Here is an 18363-nt window from a genome sequence, read left to right on the forward strand (position 1 = left end):
CTATGCACATGGAACACAATACAATAAGAGCTTTATTATAATCAACGCTGCCTCCATTTATTCTCTCTACCTTTCATAATCCCAACAAATGCCTGTGTGTGTGGGTGTGTGTGTGTGTGTGTGTGTGTGTGTGTGTGTGTGTGTGTGGGTGTGTGGTGTGTTGTGTGTGTGCGTGCGTGCGTGCGTGTGCGTGTTTTACTTAAGTAAAAGTATCAATACTGCGATATAGTAATACTCTGTTACAAGTAAAAGTCTGGAATTCCAAATGTACTTGAGTAAAAGTACGAAAGTATTTGTATCAACGTGTACTTAAAGTACCACAAGTAAAAGTAAATTTTTTTTTGTTGAAAATATCAGATCTACAAGCTCACAACGCATCGCGATAAAGTGCTTGTAATATATCATAATTTATATCTGCAAAGTGACTGGTAACTAAAGTTTAATTTTTTTTTTAGTGGAGTAAAAGTACAATATTTGGATCTGAGATGTAGTGGAGTAGAAGTACAAGCATTGGAAGTTGGAAATACTCAAGTACAAAAACTGAAGTACAAAAACCTAAAAATTGTACAATACTTAGTTACTTTACACCACTGGGCGCGTGTGTGCGTGCGTGCGTGCGTGTGTGTGCATTCTCAAGTGTGTCTGTGAGCAAAAAGGGTTGGGCAGACAAATTGGGAGGACTCCCCACTCTGAGACAGCCATGACAGGTAGTGTTGAATTATGTACTCTTGACTGGTTCTGCTTTGGGATCGCTGGGAGCTCTGACGGTCCTCAAAACACAATTTCTCTCCCTTCTTTCCCGCCCTCAGGCGCTCACCCACATACGCACAAATGCACAAACACGTCTGGAGTCATTGCACACATTTTATTCACACAACTCTACCGATATTGGTAGTTTTACGAGTTATACTTGCTGTAGTTAACCTTGGTTGCGTCTTTAAGTACACATAAATATACTAAATTAGGCATTACATGCCATTAAGCCATGTTTTGCATCTGATATTTTTAGAGTAAATCTTTTTATATTACTATTTTGTATTATAAAGTAGCATCTCTTCATAAGTCTTTGACGCATTCAGTGTGTAACATATTGCATAGAATAGTCCCACTATTCCTTAGATAAAATTGTGCCGATGTCAGTCTGTCTATCGGTCTGTCTGTCCTATATCATATCGTCACTGTCAGGCAGAAACCTTGTATCTCCAAGTTTCAAATGTGTTTGTTTTTCGTAAAGTAAAACCCTGTTTCATCACACAAGACTGTGTGATGAAACACGTCTCGTGATGCGAGGCGTTGTAGATCGTCTGTTTTCGCTAGTTTAAATGATATTATATATTTTAAAATTATAAACAGAAAACGTTTTGGACATACATGGTTTCCACCCGACAACAACGATATATTGAGATTCAAATAAAGAGAAAAGCTTCTGGGAACCCAGATTATCTTGAGATCTACCGAATGGATTGCCATGGAATTGTCTGTGCATCTTCAAACTTCCTAGAGGAGCACTGAGTGCTGGCTCTGTGACCTTTCCTCTAGCACCACACATAGGCCAGAGTTTACAAAAGATATCTAAAAATGGAATGGGTGGATTGACCAACAGTTTGGTGTGCAAAGGAATTATCTGTGCTGCTTCTTATTTCCCACTCTCTTACTTACCTTTATAGCAATGGTTCCCAAATGTCTCAAGACCTAAAAGAGACATTTGATGTCCCCCCCCAGGACTCAAGCTAGTGAAAATGGCAAATCTACAAGCTCACAACGGGTGGCTTCATACTGTGCTGTGAGCTTGTAGATTGCCTGTTTTCAGTATTTCTTAAACATTTGTTGTCTAATTTATGGAATTTCTTAGAAACATTTTTTATTTTGAAAAATCATTGAATTTGTATTTAATGAAATTACATTTGTAATGTTTTGAAATAATAGTAATTAAACAAACAAAAAATAAATAAAGGGATATTTTACTTGAGACCTATAAAAATGTGTCCGCGACCCTCAAATGGGTCCAGACGCAGTGTTTGGGAACCAGTGTTTTATAGTGGCCCATGCCAGGTTTTGCTCTTTTTTCATTATTATATCATATTATTAATGTTGTTATTGTGTTATGCATAATGTTTTGTTAACCATTCCTTATATTTGCTTACTTATCTATAGCTTATCTAGCTATACGTTTCTGTGCGCCTAGCCTTTTTACTGTACCAGGCTGTTCACTGATTTGTCATAATGGCTATTGATCATGTATGCAGTGGTTCACAGTTTTGCACATTATATAACCGGATACTGAACTGTATGTCGCCTCTGTACAGGTTTCTGGGCGTCCCTCCAGGCAGAGGAAGCTGCCCTTTGACAGGACCGTTGCCCTTTGACCTCATCTATACTGACTACCACGGCATGCAGCAGATGAAACAGCAGATGGGTCTTTCTCTGAGAAAACACAAGTCAGTCTTTCCTCTCACGCTTTCTGTCTCGCACATATTCTCATTCTGTCTCTAATGTCACGGAAGAAAAGAAATGACGAATTACGATATTATTGCGATAATTATCCTGGGCGTTACATTTGCCCCACAAATTGCAGATCTACAAGCTCACAACGCATCGCCTTGTAGATCTGCTATTTTTTAAGAGATTTGGTAGAGAGTGAAAAAAAGACTCTATCAAGTACATTATTTCCAGTTTTACCAATTATAGAGGGTAAGTGGTACCAGATATGCAGCTCGGCAAGTAAGAGGTGAATTGATCCCAGTGCATGACAGAGGATAATTTCACGATAAATTGAAATCTTATGGGTGTTTTTTATCACGATAAATAATGATAGCGATTATCGTCCCATCCCTAGTCTCTATTGTCTCTGTTCTCCATCTTCTTTCGTCCACTATACAGACGTCAGTTCCAGCCATACTCTCCCTTGCTCTCCATACAGAATGCTGCTGCGCCAGTTTTCTGGCTTTAGTGTATAATCGGTTGCATCCATTTGCTAATTGTCTATTGTTAGTTAATTATTGGTTTATTGGCTGGTTGGTCTAGGTCAGACTAGGTCGGTAGGCTTGTACAAACACTGTCTCTTCGCCAGCAAAATACTATTCATAAGTGAACCCATGCAGTGTCTCAACACAGTGGATTACTGTGGTGTAGAAATAATTACAACATTGGCAGAATTGTAACTTGTTCTCCTTTCCTGCAGCTCAGTGTTAATTACTTATGTAAGTTGTACACAGACGCATAAGTGCTTTTAGAATAAATAAGGACAGTTGGGAGTACATTTTCTGGTACACAGATGTTAGTTTAAATTGTATATAGTTAAGATTGCATAGCACTACTTTGGTTAGAATACAACTCCCTTTGTTGTCTTGTATATGCTTCAACAAATTAATGTTAGTGTGAACTTGTCCCCTGCTTATCGTCAAATGGACACTCTGAAACTGCATTCCTCCTGCTTTTAACATCTAACGAGGAACCAGGGAGGTCACAGTATTTACTACAACGATAGCGGTTAATTATTTCATAAATTCAAACAAGGAAAAAAGCAAAGCTCTAAATAAAACATGTTAAACATAATTATAAAGAAGGAAGAGAAAAATGAACGCAAATCTTTCAAGTGATACAGTAGGCTTATGAAAACCAAAAAGAAATGCATTTGAAGTTCGATTGTTGTGCTGTAGAGAGGCTAATTGGCACGTGGCACGGCAACATGGAGCTGCTCTCCTTTGCAGCTAGATCATCTCTTTCCCTCTAAACACACACACACACACACACACACACACACACACACACACACACACACACACACACACACACACACACACACACACACACACACACACACACACACACACACACACACACACACGGAGGAGGAGAGGAGCACACACCTCTTGTTAAAACAGAAGCAGCAGGAGTAGACATTTCTCAGTGAATCGATCATTTTCCTCAGCTCCACAGCTCTTCCCTCCAAACCTCCTTATACCCTGGCCTGGCCCTGGCACAGTTCTGCCCGAAAGCCTGCATTGATTCTCATCACTGTCAGTCCAAGGTGAGCCGATTGGCCGATACTTATCAACTGTCAGTGGTTGAAAAGGCAGATATTTTAATTTCCTCCCCTGCAGCCGAGCCTGCTCAGAGATGCAGGCCATTGATAAATCAGATTGTAACCATTGATCCCCCCTACCCCTCTCTCTCTCTCACTCTCTCACACTTGCACACACACACGCACACACTCGCGCAAACACACAGTCTGGTATCCAGACTATGTGATGACCATATAATAGCATTCCCTTCTCACCATAAAAAAACGCTATAAGACTCCACTCTGCGTTTCTGTACTTGAGTATTATCTGGTGTGACATCAAGATAAAACAATTTATTAGGCCCTTGCCTTGATGCTGACAGAACAATATGGCCTCTTCCCTGTTGATAAGTTGCCTCCACAGCGTCAAGAGAGGCTTAATTGTAGCATTTCCAAGTCAAATGAGGCAGAGTCCCTCAGGGAGAGAAATGGTTAGTTGGTTTGTAGCACCTTTTGTTGTGAAAGGCAATGAGATTCATGTGTTTGGGAGAGCAGCATCCATGGGGCTGCCTCGATCACAGCCTGGCTCGCTCTTCCACTTTGTATCACTTGATCTGCACCCAGTACAAAAACAGGGTGGGGGGTTGGTGGTTCCTGCAGCAAGGGGTGTCACAAGGGGGGGAAAGTGGGACTGAGTTACTAGGGCCCACGTTGGAGGGGTCTGGAATTATTTTATACTTTAGCTATTGAAAAATATCAGATATACAAGCTATATACAAGATACACAAGCTTGTAGATCTGATATTTTTGAAAAGTCGTGAAAGTGTGTGAAAATCTTTGAATATATATATTTTTTAGCACTCGGTGCCGTGCTGTGAGCTTGTATATCTGCTATTATTCAATAGTTAAAGCACAAAATAATGTGTTCCCAGTCTAAATGGGTTAAACCCCCTCCCCCTATGAAGAACATTCATGCGGGGCCCGCAGAGAATCCTTGTACCCAGGGCCCAGAATTTGGTGCGACACCCCTGGGTGGGGGTTCCTGCAGCAGTCTAAATCAGGCTGTGATTTAAAGCCGACCCCCCTCACCTGGAGGCCTGGCTGAGTGCTGCTCACTCGGGGCGGACTGGCGCAGAGACAGGACAGAGAACAGGACATTTATCACCAATGATGGCTTTACGAGACAAAGCTTCTGAGTCGGGGCGGGGGTGGGGGTGGAGGCGGTGGTTTGAGCTTTCATAACTCACAATAACGATATTGTTTGTTTGACATGACCTGACAGAGAAAGTGACAGTTGTCTGATGCAGATTCATGCCCTTTTTTCCTCATGTTGTCGTTGTCTTGCTAGGCTGGTTCATGACGTGCATGCATAATATTCTGTTCGGTGAGGAGATTCTACGTTAATTGTTTTGTTACTGCTTAGTTAGTTAACCAAAACTAACTAAATAACAAAAACTAAAAATGAAACGTTTGCTGAACTAGATGAAAACTACAATAATAAATACAAAACAATAACTGAAAAAACCCTGTTTACAAAACTAACTAAAACTAACTGAAATGAAAGACAAAATGCCCTTAGTTTTCATTTTTGGTCATTTAAGACAATCTTTTTTTTTTTTTTTTTTTTTTTATATATTTTCTTGAGTTTTTATTACATAATACTTACCCTGGGCCTTTTCAATCCTGCACGACTTATTTGTAGGGGTGGGCAATATAATCGATATTGCAATAAATCGCGATAGTTTATTTGCCAATACTGTATCGATACTTCAGGCCGTAGTAACGCGATACTTTGAGGAAAATAAAATATCCTAAGTCCGTTCCTGACACTCCGCTGCCTCTAGATGTCGCTGTAGCTACTATAGTAGTAGCTACTTCCCCTTCCCACGGTTCAGTGAGTGAGGTCTCTTGAGAAAATGGAAAACAACTTTAGAGCATCACCTTCAGCTTTTAAAGCTGATATATCGCAATAGTATCGCAATAGTACCGTATTGCAAAGATTCGCAATATATCGTGATACTATTACATCGTGACCCAAGTATCGTGATACGTAGTGCATCGCGAGATTCTTGCCAATATCCACCCCTACTTATTTGATTTGTTTATTTGGTGCAGGATTGAAATGGGCCAAAGGAATAAAAAAACTAAAACTAACACTAAAACCAGTAAGGGGCGAGGTCGCGCTATATGGGCTTAAAGGGGACATCCAGACTAAAACACGTGCCCACCTTAATTTGCCTTTTTTCATGAATGTTCCTACCTGGTTTGGTGGATTTCTGTTATTGTTGCCCCTCTTCTGAGATCTCCCGACCCCTCCTCACAGCTAAAATGGGGCTAAATGAAACCAAAGTTCCAACATTTTTTCTTCATGAATTGTCTCTTTATAGTTCCCTGAGACCAGCCGAAGTGTTTTTAGTCCACCACATATTGACCGGGATGAGAAACGGGCTGTGTTTACTTTCCAGAGAGCTCAGGCGAGATTCTAGCATATCGCCTACATGGAGACGACTGGATCATCACCTAGATGTCCATATATGGAGCTGACCTCTACATCTGATTCCCAGATGATGCCCACACCGATGACGTGACCTGAGGCGTCTTACTAGTATCGATGGTCATAAAAGGGATTCTATTAGGGTGGTTGCCACACTAATAGAAGGGCATCATCTGGGAATCAGATGTAGAGGTTAGCTCCGTATATGGAGATCTAGGTGATGATCCAGTTGTCTCCATGTATGGATATCCAGGGTTTGATCTCTGATGAGGTGATGTCACAACAATGTGATGTCACAATGTCAACAAACAGGTCAGCAGCTATAGACATTGAGGCGTTACTCAAGTACGGACAAGATGTGACGTTTTTCATAGTTAACTGCAACCTACAGTCGCAATAATAAAAACTGAACTAAAACTAAGCATTGTCGCTCAAATAAAAACAAATAAAACTAACTAACCCGCTCTAAAAACAAATTCAATTATTTTTCAAAACTAAAGTAAAATGAAAAATCCAAAACTATTATAACCTTGGCTCTAACGACAGCCCATTATTTGAATGGATTGCATGTGTTGTCTTGGCTGTAACGACATGTGACTCTGGGTGGCTCTCCTCTCCCCGCTGTCGCCCAGGTGCCACATCCGAGTGATTGATACTTTTGGCACGGAGCCAGCCTACAACCACGAGGAATATGCCACTCTGCACGGCTACAGGACCAACTGGGGATACTGGAATCTCAACTGTAAACAGTACATGACCATGTTCCGTAAGTGGACCTTTGATCTTTTTTAAATCTTTCTGCTGTTTGACAAATCACTTTCTGAGAGACCGGAAATGACACGTCTATTCAGATGAGCTCAGTGGTGTAAAGTAAGTGAGTACATTTACTTAAGTACTGTACTTAAGAAGAGTTTTGAGGTACTTTTACTTTACTGGAGTATTTCCAATTTTCAGTACTTTTACTTCTACTCCAAATATTGTACGTTTACTCCTCTACATTTATTTGAGCACTTTAGTTACTAGTTACTTTGTAGATTTTGATTATTATTGCAAAACATACATTAACCACTTCAGCTCTGTATACATTTTGGCCATTTGAAAATGGCCGGTCTGCTATTTTCTAAAGCATTTTATACATTTGAAATGTTGAAATGGAACATTCCGCACAATGGCTACTTTCTACTTTTGGTACATTAAGTCAAGATGTAGTGGAGTAGAAGTAAAAGTATTGTAAATTGTAAATACTCAAGTAAAGTACAAATAACTCAAAAGTACACTTAAGTACAGTACTTAGTTACTTTACACCACTGCCTGACACCAAGGGTCAACACCTTTCAATGCAAGAGTAGGGAGGCCACCTCCAACCACTGCAGATGCTGTAGTTGTATCACCATACTCTACCATACAGATTGGTTCAAATAACATTTATTCATAATATTCGTTGAAACAGATTCTAACTTTACATTTTCAAAATAGTCTGTGTGTAAGCATAAAGTACATGCCCTGTGCATGCGGGTGTAGTAGTGGGCTCACCTACAGCAGGCCCCAGGCCCCCTCACAGTGTAAGCTGCAGAGCAGAGAGTTGAGGAGAGCCCGGAGACATTCACAACAGCTGTGCATGCCCTGATGCACAGATGCCTTGATCTGCACAACGGCACCACAAACACGTGCATTGTTTCACATGCACACGGATGCAAACACAGTGCACACAGAACTATATGCACACATACATGCAAGCATGTGATCACTTCTTGAGCGCGCACACCAAGCAAACACAAGAAATAGATGACAAATCCACTGATGGATAATAATCACATGATATCCAGCAGTGTTCACTGAAGCCAGAGGAAACTTCAGCTGTGTGTCTATGCCTCCAATTAGCTCGGTGAACACAGGTTCTGTGGCAGCCCGCTGCTCTGGAAATGCTTATTGTTATTACAAGTCTGACACTCCGCGCGATGTCAGCTTTTATCTCTGGTCTCAGAACAGGCTGGAAAAGCCGTTTATAGTTTCCCTCCTCTCCACTTGACATCCCACGGCTGTGGTAGACTTCCTTATCGTCTGTCACCGTGGCATTGCAGGTTTGTGTCCTGAGTAAAAGCCATGACGTGGAGAAACGATGCCCTTGGGTGTAATTGTAGAGCAGATCCAAATGACGGGGTTCCTGCCACACTGCCACTTAGTGCAAGTTAAACGCTTACCCACTTTTATTATGACTTGATTTAGAGGTGCCATGTTCCATGTTTTATTGAGACATGACTTGATTTAGAGGTGCCATGTTCCATGTTTTTTTTTTTTTTATGTTCCATGTTTTATTGAGACATGTCTTGATTTAGAGGTGCCATGTTCCAGGAAGTGCTTTTGCGTTTGTCCTTGGCAGCTCACACTCCAGACAACTCCTTTATGGGCTTTGTGGCCGAGGAGTTGAACGAGACAGAGCGGCTCAGCATCCAGAGGAGCAAAGTGGACAACATGGCAGTTGTGTACGGAAAGGAAGCCAGCATGTGGAAGGTCAGTACTCTCTGAACAGTAATTCCAGATATAGTATATTGTCAATATACTGTATAGCTGAATTCGTGTTGTGTTTTAAGGACTTACCACCTATATACTTTGTTGACTGCCATAACTCAGTGGTCTGTACTTGAACCCCTCCATTTATTACCCTACACCAGATGTTTTCTCTGGAAATAGCTAATCTACAAGGTCAAAATGCAGCAACTTGCGACGCGCTGTCTGCTTATAGATCTGCTATTTTTGGTGCATGTTTGCCTGTTTTGGCTGAATGTTCTGAATGCACCACTACGTGATCATCGGCACGCAGATGCCATTCAGTGCCAACAAACGTGGAAGTCGAACAAATGGCTGTGTTGTGGTGCCAATCCTCCAGATATCCTTCCAGATTTGGATGAGACGTGGGCAACATGTTCTTCAGAGAAGTGGAATTAAGAATTGAACTTGTCAGGTTTTATGTTGACTTTAGTATACTAGATAGCTTCAGGGGCTGGAGTTTACCGTTGCTTGGCAACACCATCAAAATTCCTCTCCTTCGCTTCCATGTCCATGTAGACTTTCCTCTCTCTTTTGCTGTCTAGAATCACTATATTTGTCACTTTCCCCATGTACTGTACTGTACATAAAGAATATGAAATACTGCTCCCCCCCAGTCACTTGTAAAACATCAAGCCTATCTAAGAAACATAGAACGAAACTAAAACACACGCATAAACAAACTTCTCAAACCTTTTCATGTCAAAGACCTCCAAATATATTGGCTGCGGAAACCCTTCTAAATATATATTGTGCCAGAGACACCTATAAATGATTTGTTGTTAAAATGTTTGTAAAATATTGTAAAGCAATTCAAGATTTCTTTGAAAATAGACAGATCTTCAAGCCCACAATGCCTGATGAGCTTGTAGATCACCTATTTTCAAATAGCTGATGTATCTAGGGTTAAACAGTTTAAACTGATCTTGATTCTATATCAACCTATTTTGCAGGGACCCCCTGGGGGTCTCCAGACCCACTTTGAGAACCACTGGTCTAGTGACAGAACTCTACTTCCTTCTTGATAATAATACTTGGTTATATAACTCAAACTGATTTTGTTTTTTGATTTCCAAAAAGTCAGTATTTAATTGTTAAACAGTATTTTTGTGGACACATTCGACAGCTTGTTAAAAACATTGGATTCGACCCACTTGCCCTCTTCCTGGGTGGTTTATGAGACAGTTTGATAAAGTGCAACCTGCTGCCCACTGAAATATGAATATTTGGGTGTCACATTTCCTGCCAAACATGCCAGTCCAGCAGGAATAAGAGTGGTCATGCAATTGGCAATTGTTTTGTTGTTTGGAGTAAGTTTTCCCCCCTGAGCAGCTGGCAAGGTATCTCCCTCTCAACTTTGATGTGTCTGGCAGCCTGCCCCGAGGTTTGCTTCACTCCCTTCTGAGCCTTTTGTTCTTTCACTGCCTGCATTTTATTGAAGCCCTCCTCTCAGAGCTGCTTTAAGTGCAATATAACATTTGTAGGCTTGAAAGACAACCATGTAAATGCCAAACGTGTTTGGGTCCAGACTATGAACAACACTTCGCCATCCCCTTGTCTTGTCTGTTCAGGTAACACTTTTTTATGAAGCCCACGTCGACAATGCATTATAAACATGATCATAATGCATCATAATCTCCTTACAACACTGTATAATTACAGTTAGAACTTAGAAGCACTCATACGTACTTATAATGCTTATAAGGTCAAGTATCGCAATACAGACAATATGACAATATGTATTATAATTCTCATAATTGAAATAAATTATATTTAGGAATATAGGAATATAATTACTTTAGTTAAAACACAGAATGACCATTCATTGTTGTGACTTATCACTGTAAAATTATTATGATGTATAACTATGAAAATTATAGATCTTTGCAAAAAAAAAAAAAAAATGTGCAGTTATGAAATATTATGATACTTGACCTCATTATTATACGGTAGAATGCTTTATATTGTGGTTGATCTCTCTCCCAGGGGGGTCCACAAATTATTTTGGGGGGTCCCCAGATGATTAACTTAATGTGCAACATTGTTTTCTCTCTCAACAGGAAACAAACCAACATAAAGTTTAAGTGTGTAGAGGTTATCTGCACATTTCTAAAATGACATTTTAAGGACTTTTTAATACCTCTAAAATGACAAATTAAACCTTTGTCAAATTGTGAAATATTCAAGACAGAAATTGTGAAAATAGCCGATCTACATGCTCACAATGCCTCGCGTTTTGCGAGGCGTTGTGAGCATGTAGATCGGCTATTTTCACAATAGAACTGTTACACTCTTAGTGCTCGTCAGGGTGGGCGGTCCCCAGTTAAAATATGATTATTTTGGGGGTCGCGGCCTGAAAAGGTTGAGCTTGTGAAGTTTTGCACTGCATGCTATCGAGAAAAGAATGTCTTATACTTGTTTTTTACCCCCCCCCCCCCCCCTCTCTGTTATTCTGCATTCATCGCCCCATGATGCATCGTTGATGGATCCACCCAGCTCCAAGTAAGTCATTTGTTTGGGCCAAGTTGTTGAATTTATTTGCATCTTGTATCTTGAATCCGATCCAGTGAAACAGACTGTGTGAATCTCCTTTGGCCGGCAGGAACACCTTTCTTTCACTGAAGAATAGATATAGCACTTCAGTTGTGTGTATAGGCTTAACTTTGGATTTTCTCCATTTGGCGCAGACGCTTGTCTCCCTTGCAGAAATAGTTATTCCATCTGGATGATCATGATAAATATTGTAAGGTCCATTCAAAAGCACAGTCAGTTCTCGAACAGAAGGCTCCTGGACTGCACAGCGCCGTGGGGCATCTCTGCCCGCTGGAGCCATTTCCATTTGTGATCGATAACACTGTTACCCCTGGAGTAAACACATAAAGACTGGAGTTGATGCATGAAACTGGAGTAATGCACGACGAGGAGTGTCTGCTTTAACAAAACTTTCTTTACATTGGTACATCTTTCTCACACATTAAACTTTTTTTTAACCTTTGTTCTCTAAAAGATGATCGTTGAACATAGACTGTAAATTATAACCTGTTAGACATAATTATTCAAGTATAATAGTAGAAGAACACAATATATAATACAATAACTGTAGTAAGCCAAGGTCATTGTCTAGAGGCAAAATGTATAATTCACCCTCTGTTATTCGTTATTCGTTATTCATTATTCGTTTTCTCTATTACCAAAGCATTTTTGGACGGGATACTTTTTAAGAATCCACCTCCAGTATGACCGTTCTTTAGTAAAAAGCAAAGATTCTGCTATAGAAGAGTTAATTCCCTCTCTAAAGTTCCACCAAAACATGGCCCGAGATGAGAAGAGGGAGCAATGTTCAGAGAACATTTATGCATTTATTCAAGTCCTAACATGAGTAAATAATTCATGCTGTACCGCTGTTCACAATAGATGACTCACATCACTTCTTTTAACTGGTCACATCAGTTTGTCTCTCTGTGTGCGACAGGGGCCAGCTAGCCATCCCACTGTGGAAAGTGACAGTGACATATTACTGTGGCTACGGCTCTGAAGCCTATAATCTCTGGTGGGTGAGAGGGCTGGCCGTTATGAGGATTTGGCCTTTCCGAAGACAGCTTCCATAATGGTCATTCAAAAGCAGATATTGGGGGAAGGAGGGGGGGCTTGCTTTCTCAGATAGGATGTCCGACCATGCTGCCAAGTGAAACATGTCATTTCGGCTTTATGCAACGTCACAGATTTAAAACGATGCTTGAAGTGTGATAGAACACCTGTTTATGAGTCAGTCTGTTGAGAAGCAGTACATCTAGTAGTGTTGCTGTGTCTGCGCAGGGTAAAGAAAAGTTCTTGGCCATTCTGCACCGCTACATGGAGATCCATGGGACTGTCTACTATGAGGCACAGCGCCCCCCAGAGGTGCCTGCTTTTGTCAAGAACCACGGCCTGCTACCTCAACAGGAGCTTCAGCAACTCCTCAGGAAAGCTAAGGTAATAATATGGAGCTTTGTCTGTTGTGTGCTCATTTTTAACAATTTGGTGTAGTTAAGACCAGCAGGGGTGTCGCACCAAATTCGGGGCCCTGCCTGGGTACAAGGATTCACTGCATGAATGTTCTTCTTAGGGGGAACTGGGAACGCATTATTACGCATTATTTTGTGCTTTAACTGTACAAGCACAACTAACTATACAAGCTCACAGCGTGGCACCGAGTGCCGCGCTGCGAGAACATTTGTGCAAGTCTTTGAATATTTTAAATCCTTCGAAGGTTTTTGAAAAAAAGAAAACATGTTTCTATGTCAGTGGTGCTCAGAACAAATGTGAAGGACCCTCGCGGCACTCGGCAAGTATAAAATAATCAAGGCCCCTCCACCTTGGGCCCTAGTAACTCAGTCCCATCTTTCCCCCCCTTGTGACGCTCCATGAAGACCAGTCCAGTCCAAGGCGATTGTTATAAAAATAAATCAAGACTGATATATCAAATCAAGTGCCATAATATAATTAGGACGGGACACTGACTCATCCCATAACTACCCAGTGCAGTGTTTACTCGAGAGTTTCATGCAGGCAACACAATCCTAATGATGATAAATACATAATCGCAATCGATGTAGTGTTCCGTACAGTATGGGTGTGTGTGCAATATTCCACTGACAGTTTGATTAATGACAAACAAATATGTCAGCCCTCCTCCCCTTTATTTGAAGAATCACATACACTGGAGAGCGCGCACAGACAGAAATATATGACATGCATAAAAGCCAGTGTTCTTTTGGTGGACAGGGTCGTTTAATTTAATACCACATTTTTAGTCCTTCATCAGTGCCAACAGTATCAGTTCCACTGCTGTGTCAAACCTCTGAAACCAAACATTCTCAAGTTAATGGGAAATAAACTGGTGGTACTGGGCCCAAACTCTCTATTTCACTCTGGTAAGGTCAGCTTAGCAGCTGGATTGCTGATCATTTTACACATGGTCTCAGGACTGCGGTGCATCTCATTCTGCTCATGCAAGCATTTCAAGGAAAACCAGATGGAGCTAAGCTCAGTGAGTGTGTTACTTAGGGATGGGATCATATGAAAATTTCATATCTTGATTATTGTGACAAAAGAAATTGTGACGATATTAAAGCAATAATCAAAATCCATTATCCTGGGGCAGAACATTTGCCCAAAAATAGCAGATCTACAAGCTCACAACACGTCGCAACGCGACATTTGATAGAGAGTGAAAAAAGACTGTATCGAGTACGTATATTATAAATACCTTTTACCAATTATGGGTAAAAGGGGGTTTATGTGGTACCGGATATGCAGCTCGTCAAATAAAAGTTGAATTGATCCCAGTGCATGACGGAGGACGATATCACGATAAATTAAATCTCCACGATACGATTATTGTGAGTGTTTTTTTTATCACGATAAACGATGATATCACTAAGCGTCCCACTCCCATCCCTACAGTACACTCGATGCAACTACAATGTTGTTGCCGTCAGGCACAAACCTTGTATCTCCATAATTTATTTACTTTAAGTTTATTTGTAATACAAGAGTGTCGCACAAAAGGAGTGAAAATACACATCTACAAGGCAAGCTCACAATGTAGATCGGCTATTTTCACTCATTCATAATGTTCTAAAAATACTATTAAAAACGGTTTCAGAGTTCATTGCCATCTTTCTTCTCCTCTTGCAGCTCTTCATTGGTTTTGGCTTCCCGTACGAAGGCCCTGCGCCTCTGGAGGCCATAGCCAATGGCTGCATCTTCCTGCAGCCCAAGTTCAACCCCTCCCACAGCTCTCTGAACCACGAGTTCTTCAGGGGGAAGCCCACCTCCAGAAAGGTACCGATCACTCACATGAACTTCATAGACTAAAGCAGGGGTCTTCGACGTTTTCAGGCCAAGGACCCCTTAGTTGAGAGAGAGATGAAGCAGGGACCCCCACAACCTTTTCATAGATTCCATATAGTTTCATCGTTTGACACACATCAGTGATTCATGTCAATTTGTGTTTTCAGATATTGAACCACTTGAGCCGTCATGACCTAATAAACTTGACCTTTTAGTTTGCGCCTTTTCCCCTCTACACCAAACCTCTTTGCTGCGAGGCGTTGTGAGCTTGTAGATCCGCTATTTTTGGCTACAGTTGTCAGAATATGGACACAAGGGTTCAAGTTGTTAACCCATTTAGGCCTAACCTATAGTTAGGCCCAAATCAGAAATTAGAATACAAAAACAAATATGTTGCTACATACTGTACATGTATTGTAAGCCCCTCCCATACACTAAAATGTGTACCCGGCCTGAATGAAGTAAGAAAGATTATTATAATAAACTATTGGAAAAAAATAAAAGTAATATCAAGGGCACATGGAATGTTTTAAATAAATTAATAAGAAAGGGAACCAACTCCAACCACATTGCTCATATTATTGAAAACAACAGAACAATTACTAACATGCATGAGGTCGTAGAGGGGTTTAATTCACCGTTTGTCAGCCTTCTGATTGGTCCCTGAGACTCCCTGACTGGCCAACCAGAAAAAAACATTCACTTTTTGCTATCGGGGGTGGAGTTTGTGCAGTGGAGAATGTTGAATGTGCCTTTCAACAACTGTCCGCACTGCGCGACACGGAGTTCGCCCGGTATGGCCGCGGGACGTGATAGCGACGGCAAGCGATCTCGCTCATCATAACGAATAAGCTTCAACAAACTAGTTCACATGGACCTTATCAATGGTCTAAGAGTCACGATTGGGTACATATAATTTAAATGGGCAGAATTACGAAAAGCCAGCCTATTATGTGAGGAGAACTATAATCTGCCTGTCCTCTTCCTACCCAAGATGCAATGCGCTTTCGCTTTCTATTTCTATTCTATCTCTGATCCAGAGGATTAAACTAATTAAAACATATATTTTTGGGGGAAAACTACTGTTTTGCTATGTAATTACTGTACCTTTTTCTTCCCTTTTTATTAATATCACGTAGATGTGTTTTTTTGGTACTTTATATAGCTGTAATGAGGCTATGAAAACAATAAAAAATCCCATTCACTGCCACTATAAAAGAATCTGCAATGGGTGATTCTGTCCCACTGGGATTAAACAAATTAAAACTTATATTTTCGGGGAAACCCCCTGTTTTGCAATGTAACTACTGTACCTTTGTCTTCCCTTTTTATTAATATCACCTAGATGTTTTTCCTTTGGTACTTTATATAGCTGTAATGAGGCTATGAAAAAAAAAAAATACCATTCACTGCCACTATAAAAACAATCTGCCCAGGGTCAAATGTCCCATCATAGTAACAGGGCAGAATGGGGCGGGATTTGCAAACTAGTGAATTCATTCTTTGTGAGTGTGGGGCCTAATCTGGCTAATGAAATTAACCCTCCCATAGGGGGTGGTGTTGCTCAGTTTACACATGAAAGGAATCCACACTCAATTTTCCTAAAAAGTACTGATAAAATGAAAATCATTGATATTGTCCACAAATTCAGCAATAAAAAATCTACAGATGGTAATGATATCGATATGGCTCTTATAAAAAAGGTTATTTATGAGGTGGCTGACCCTTTAACTCACATATGTAATGTTTCTCTAAAAACGGGCACCTTCCCCAATCAAATGAAAACAGCCAAGGTAATCCCTGTTTACAAAGCCGGGGACAAACATCAATTTACTAATTACAGGCCAATTTCATTACTGTCACAGTTCTCTAAAGTGCTGGAAAAAATATTTGCTGCACGGTTGGACAACTTCATAGATAAACATAATATATTAATAGATAGTCAGTATGGATTTAGAGCGGGTCGGTCAACCTCTATGGCATTAATGGAATTAATTGAAGAACTGACCTCATCAATCGATGATAACAAATATGATCTAAAGAAAGCCTTTGATACAATTAATTACGATATTTTATTAAATAAAATAGAAAGATATGGTATTAGAGGGGTAGGACTTAATTGGATTAGAAGTTACATAGAAAACAGACAACAGTATGTTCAGATGGGTGAGTATAAGTCAGCCAGCTCACTCATCACCTGTGGGGTGCCACAAGGCTCCATGTTAGGTCCTAAATTGTTTATATTATATATAAATGACATCTGTAAGGTCTCTAATATCTTTAAATACGTTATTTTTGCTGATGACACTAACATCTTTTGCGCTAGGGAGAACCTCCAGCAGCTATTAGAGGAGGTCTCAGAGGAACTGGACAAACTAAAACTGTGGTTTGATATAAATAAATTATCACTTAACCTTAAAAAAACTAAATTCATGATCTTTGGTTATAAAAAAATACAATTGGATACACCGGTTGAGCTAAAGATTAATAATGTAAAATTAGAAAGAGTATACGAGAACATTTTCTTGGGGGTGATCATAGACCATAAATTCAGCTGGAAACCTCATATAAAGTATGTCCGGTCTAAAGTGGCAAGAAGTGTGGGTGTCCTTGGCAAAACTAGGGAGGTGTTAAATTATAAGTCATTGTTAACATTGTATAACACTCTAATATTACCATATCTGTCTTATTGTCTAGAGGTGTGGGGAAATACATATCAAAGTAACCTACAGCCGTTAGTTATAGCCCAAAAAAGAGCCATAAGAATAGTACATAAGGTTGGCTATTATGACCATACAAATGAACTGTTCCTAGGGTCGTCTTTAATGAAGCTATGTGATTTAATTGAATATAGAACAGCTCTATTTATGTTTAAGGTAAGGAATAAATTGCTTCCTAGGAACATTCTCCAAATGTTCAGGGATAGGGAAGGGGGTTATGATTTGAGATGGGAACTTAATTTAAAACAGAGCTGTGCTTTTACCACTCGGAAGAGTATGTGCATATCCGTTTGTGGAGTTAAAATCTGGAATGGCTTGACTGAGGAGGTCAAGCATAGTGTTAATATCTTACAATTTAAAAAAACGTCTCAAACATAATATTCTTGCAAAATACAATTCTAATACATAAAGTAAGGTGGTTAGATTCATGATGATAGAGTAATGGCAGATATGGTGATATTGGTGGTTAATGGTGGGGACGTGAAGGACCATCTTACAATCTCGAAACCGTTCTTCCCACCGGCACACGCGTTCTCCATATATGGGCATAAAATGAATGCCCGTATGCGGAACTGATGTCTGACATCAGAGTATTCCGCAACCGGTACTGTGTGTGCAGAGATCTCCATATGGGCATGAGGGGACAAAGGCAAACAGGTGGTCAAAACGGGTCCTATGACAACAGGTATATTGGGGTTCAAATTCGGCACGCGCGTTCCTCACCGCAGCAGGTAGTGCAGTGCTCGGCCTCGACCCGACCCGAT

General features: G+C 40.4%; 1 protein-coding gene across 1 annotated transcript in view; it reads left to right on the forward strand.

The window, feature by feature from the left end:
- Nucleotides 1-18363, forward strand: part of mgat5b (alpha-1,6-mannosylglycoprotein 6-beta-N-acetylglucosaminyltransferase B) — a gene marked incomplete at both ends in the record, with an annotated part of 105370 nt that overhangs the window by 62711 nt on the left and 24296 nt on the right. Inside the window, 5 exons of the mRNA XM_080723738.1 lie at nucleotides 2307-2438; nucleotides 7130-7263; nucleotides 8878-9008; nucleotides 12861-13016; nucleotides 14724-14870. Of these exons, the coding sequence (XP_080579864.1) occupies nucleotides 2307-2438; nucleotides 7130-7263; nucleotides 8878-9008; nucleotides 12861-13016; nucleotides 14724-14870 (700 nt within the window). The remainder of the gene's footprint in view (nucleotides 1-2306; nucleotides 2439-7129; nucleotides 7264-8877; nucleotides 9009-12860; nucleotides 13017-14723; nucleotides 14871-18363) is intronic.

Source organism: Nannobrachium achirus (assembly GCF_963921795.1).
Source record: "Nannobrachium achirus genome assembly, chromosome: 4".
In the NCBI taxonomy this organism is placed as follows: domain Eukaryota; kingdom Metazoa; phylum Chordata; class Actinopteri; order Myctophiformes; family Myctophidae; genus Nannobrachium; species Nannobrachium achirus.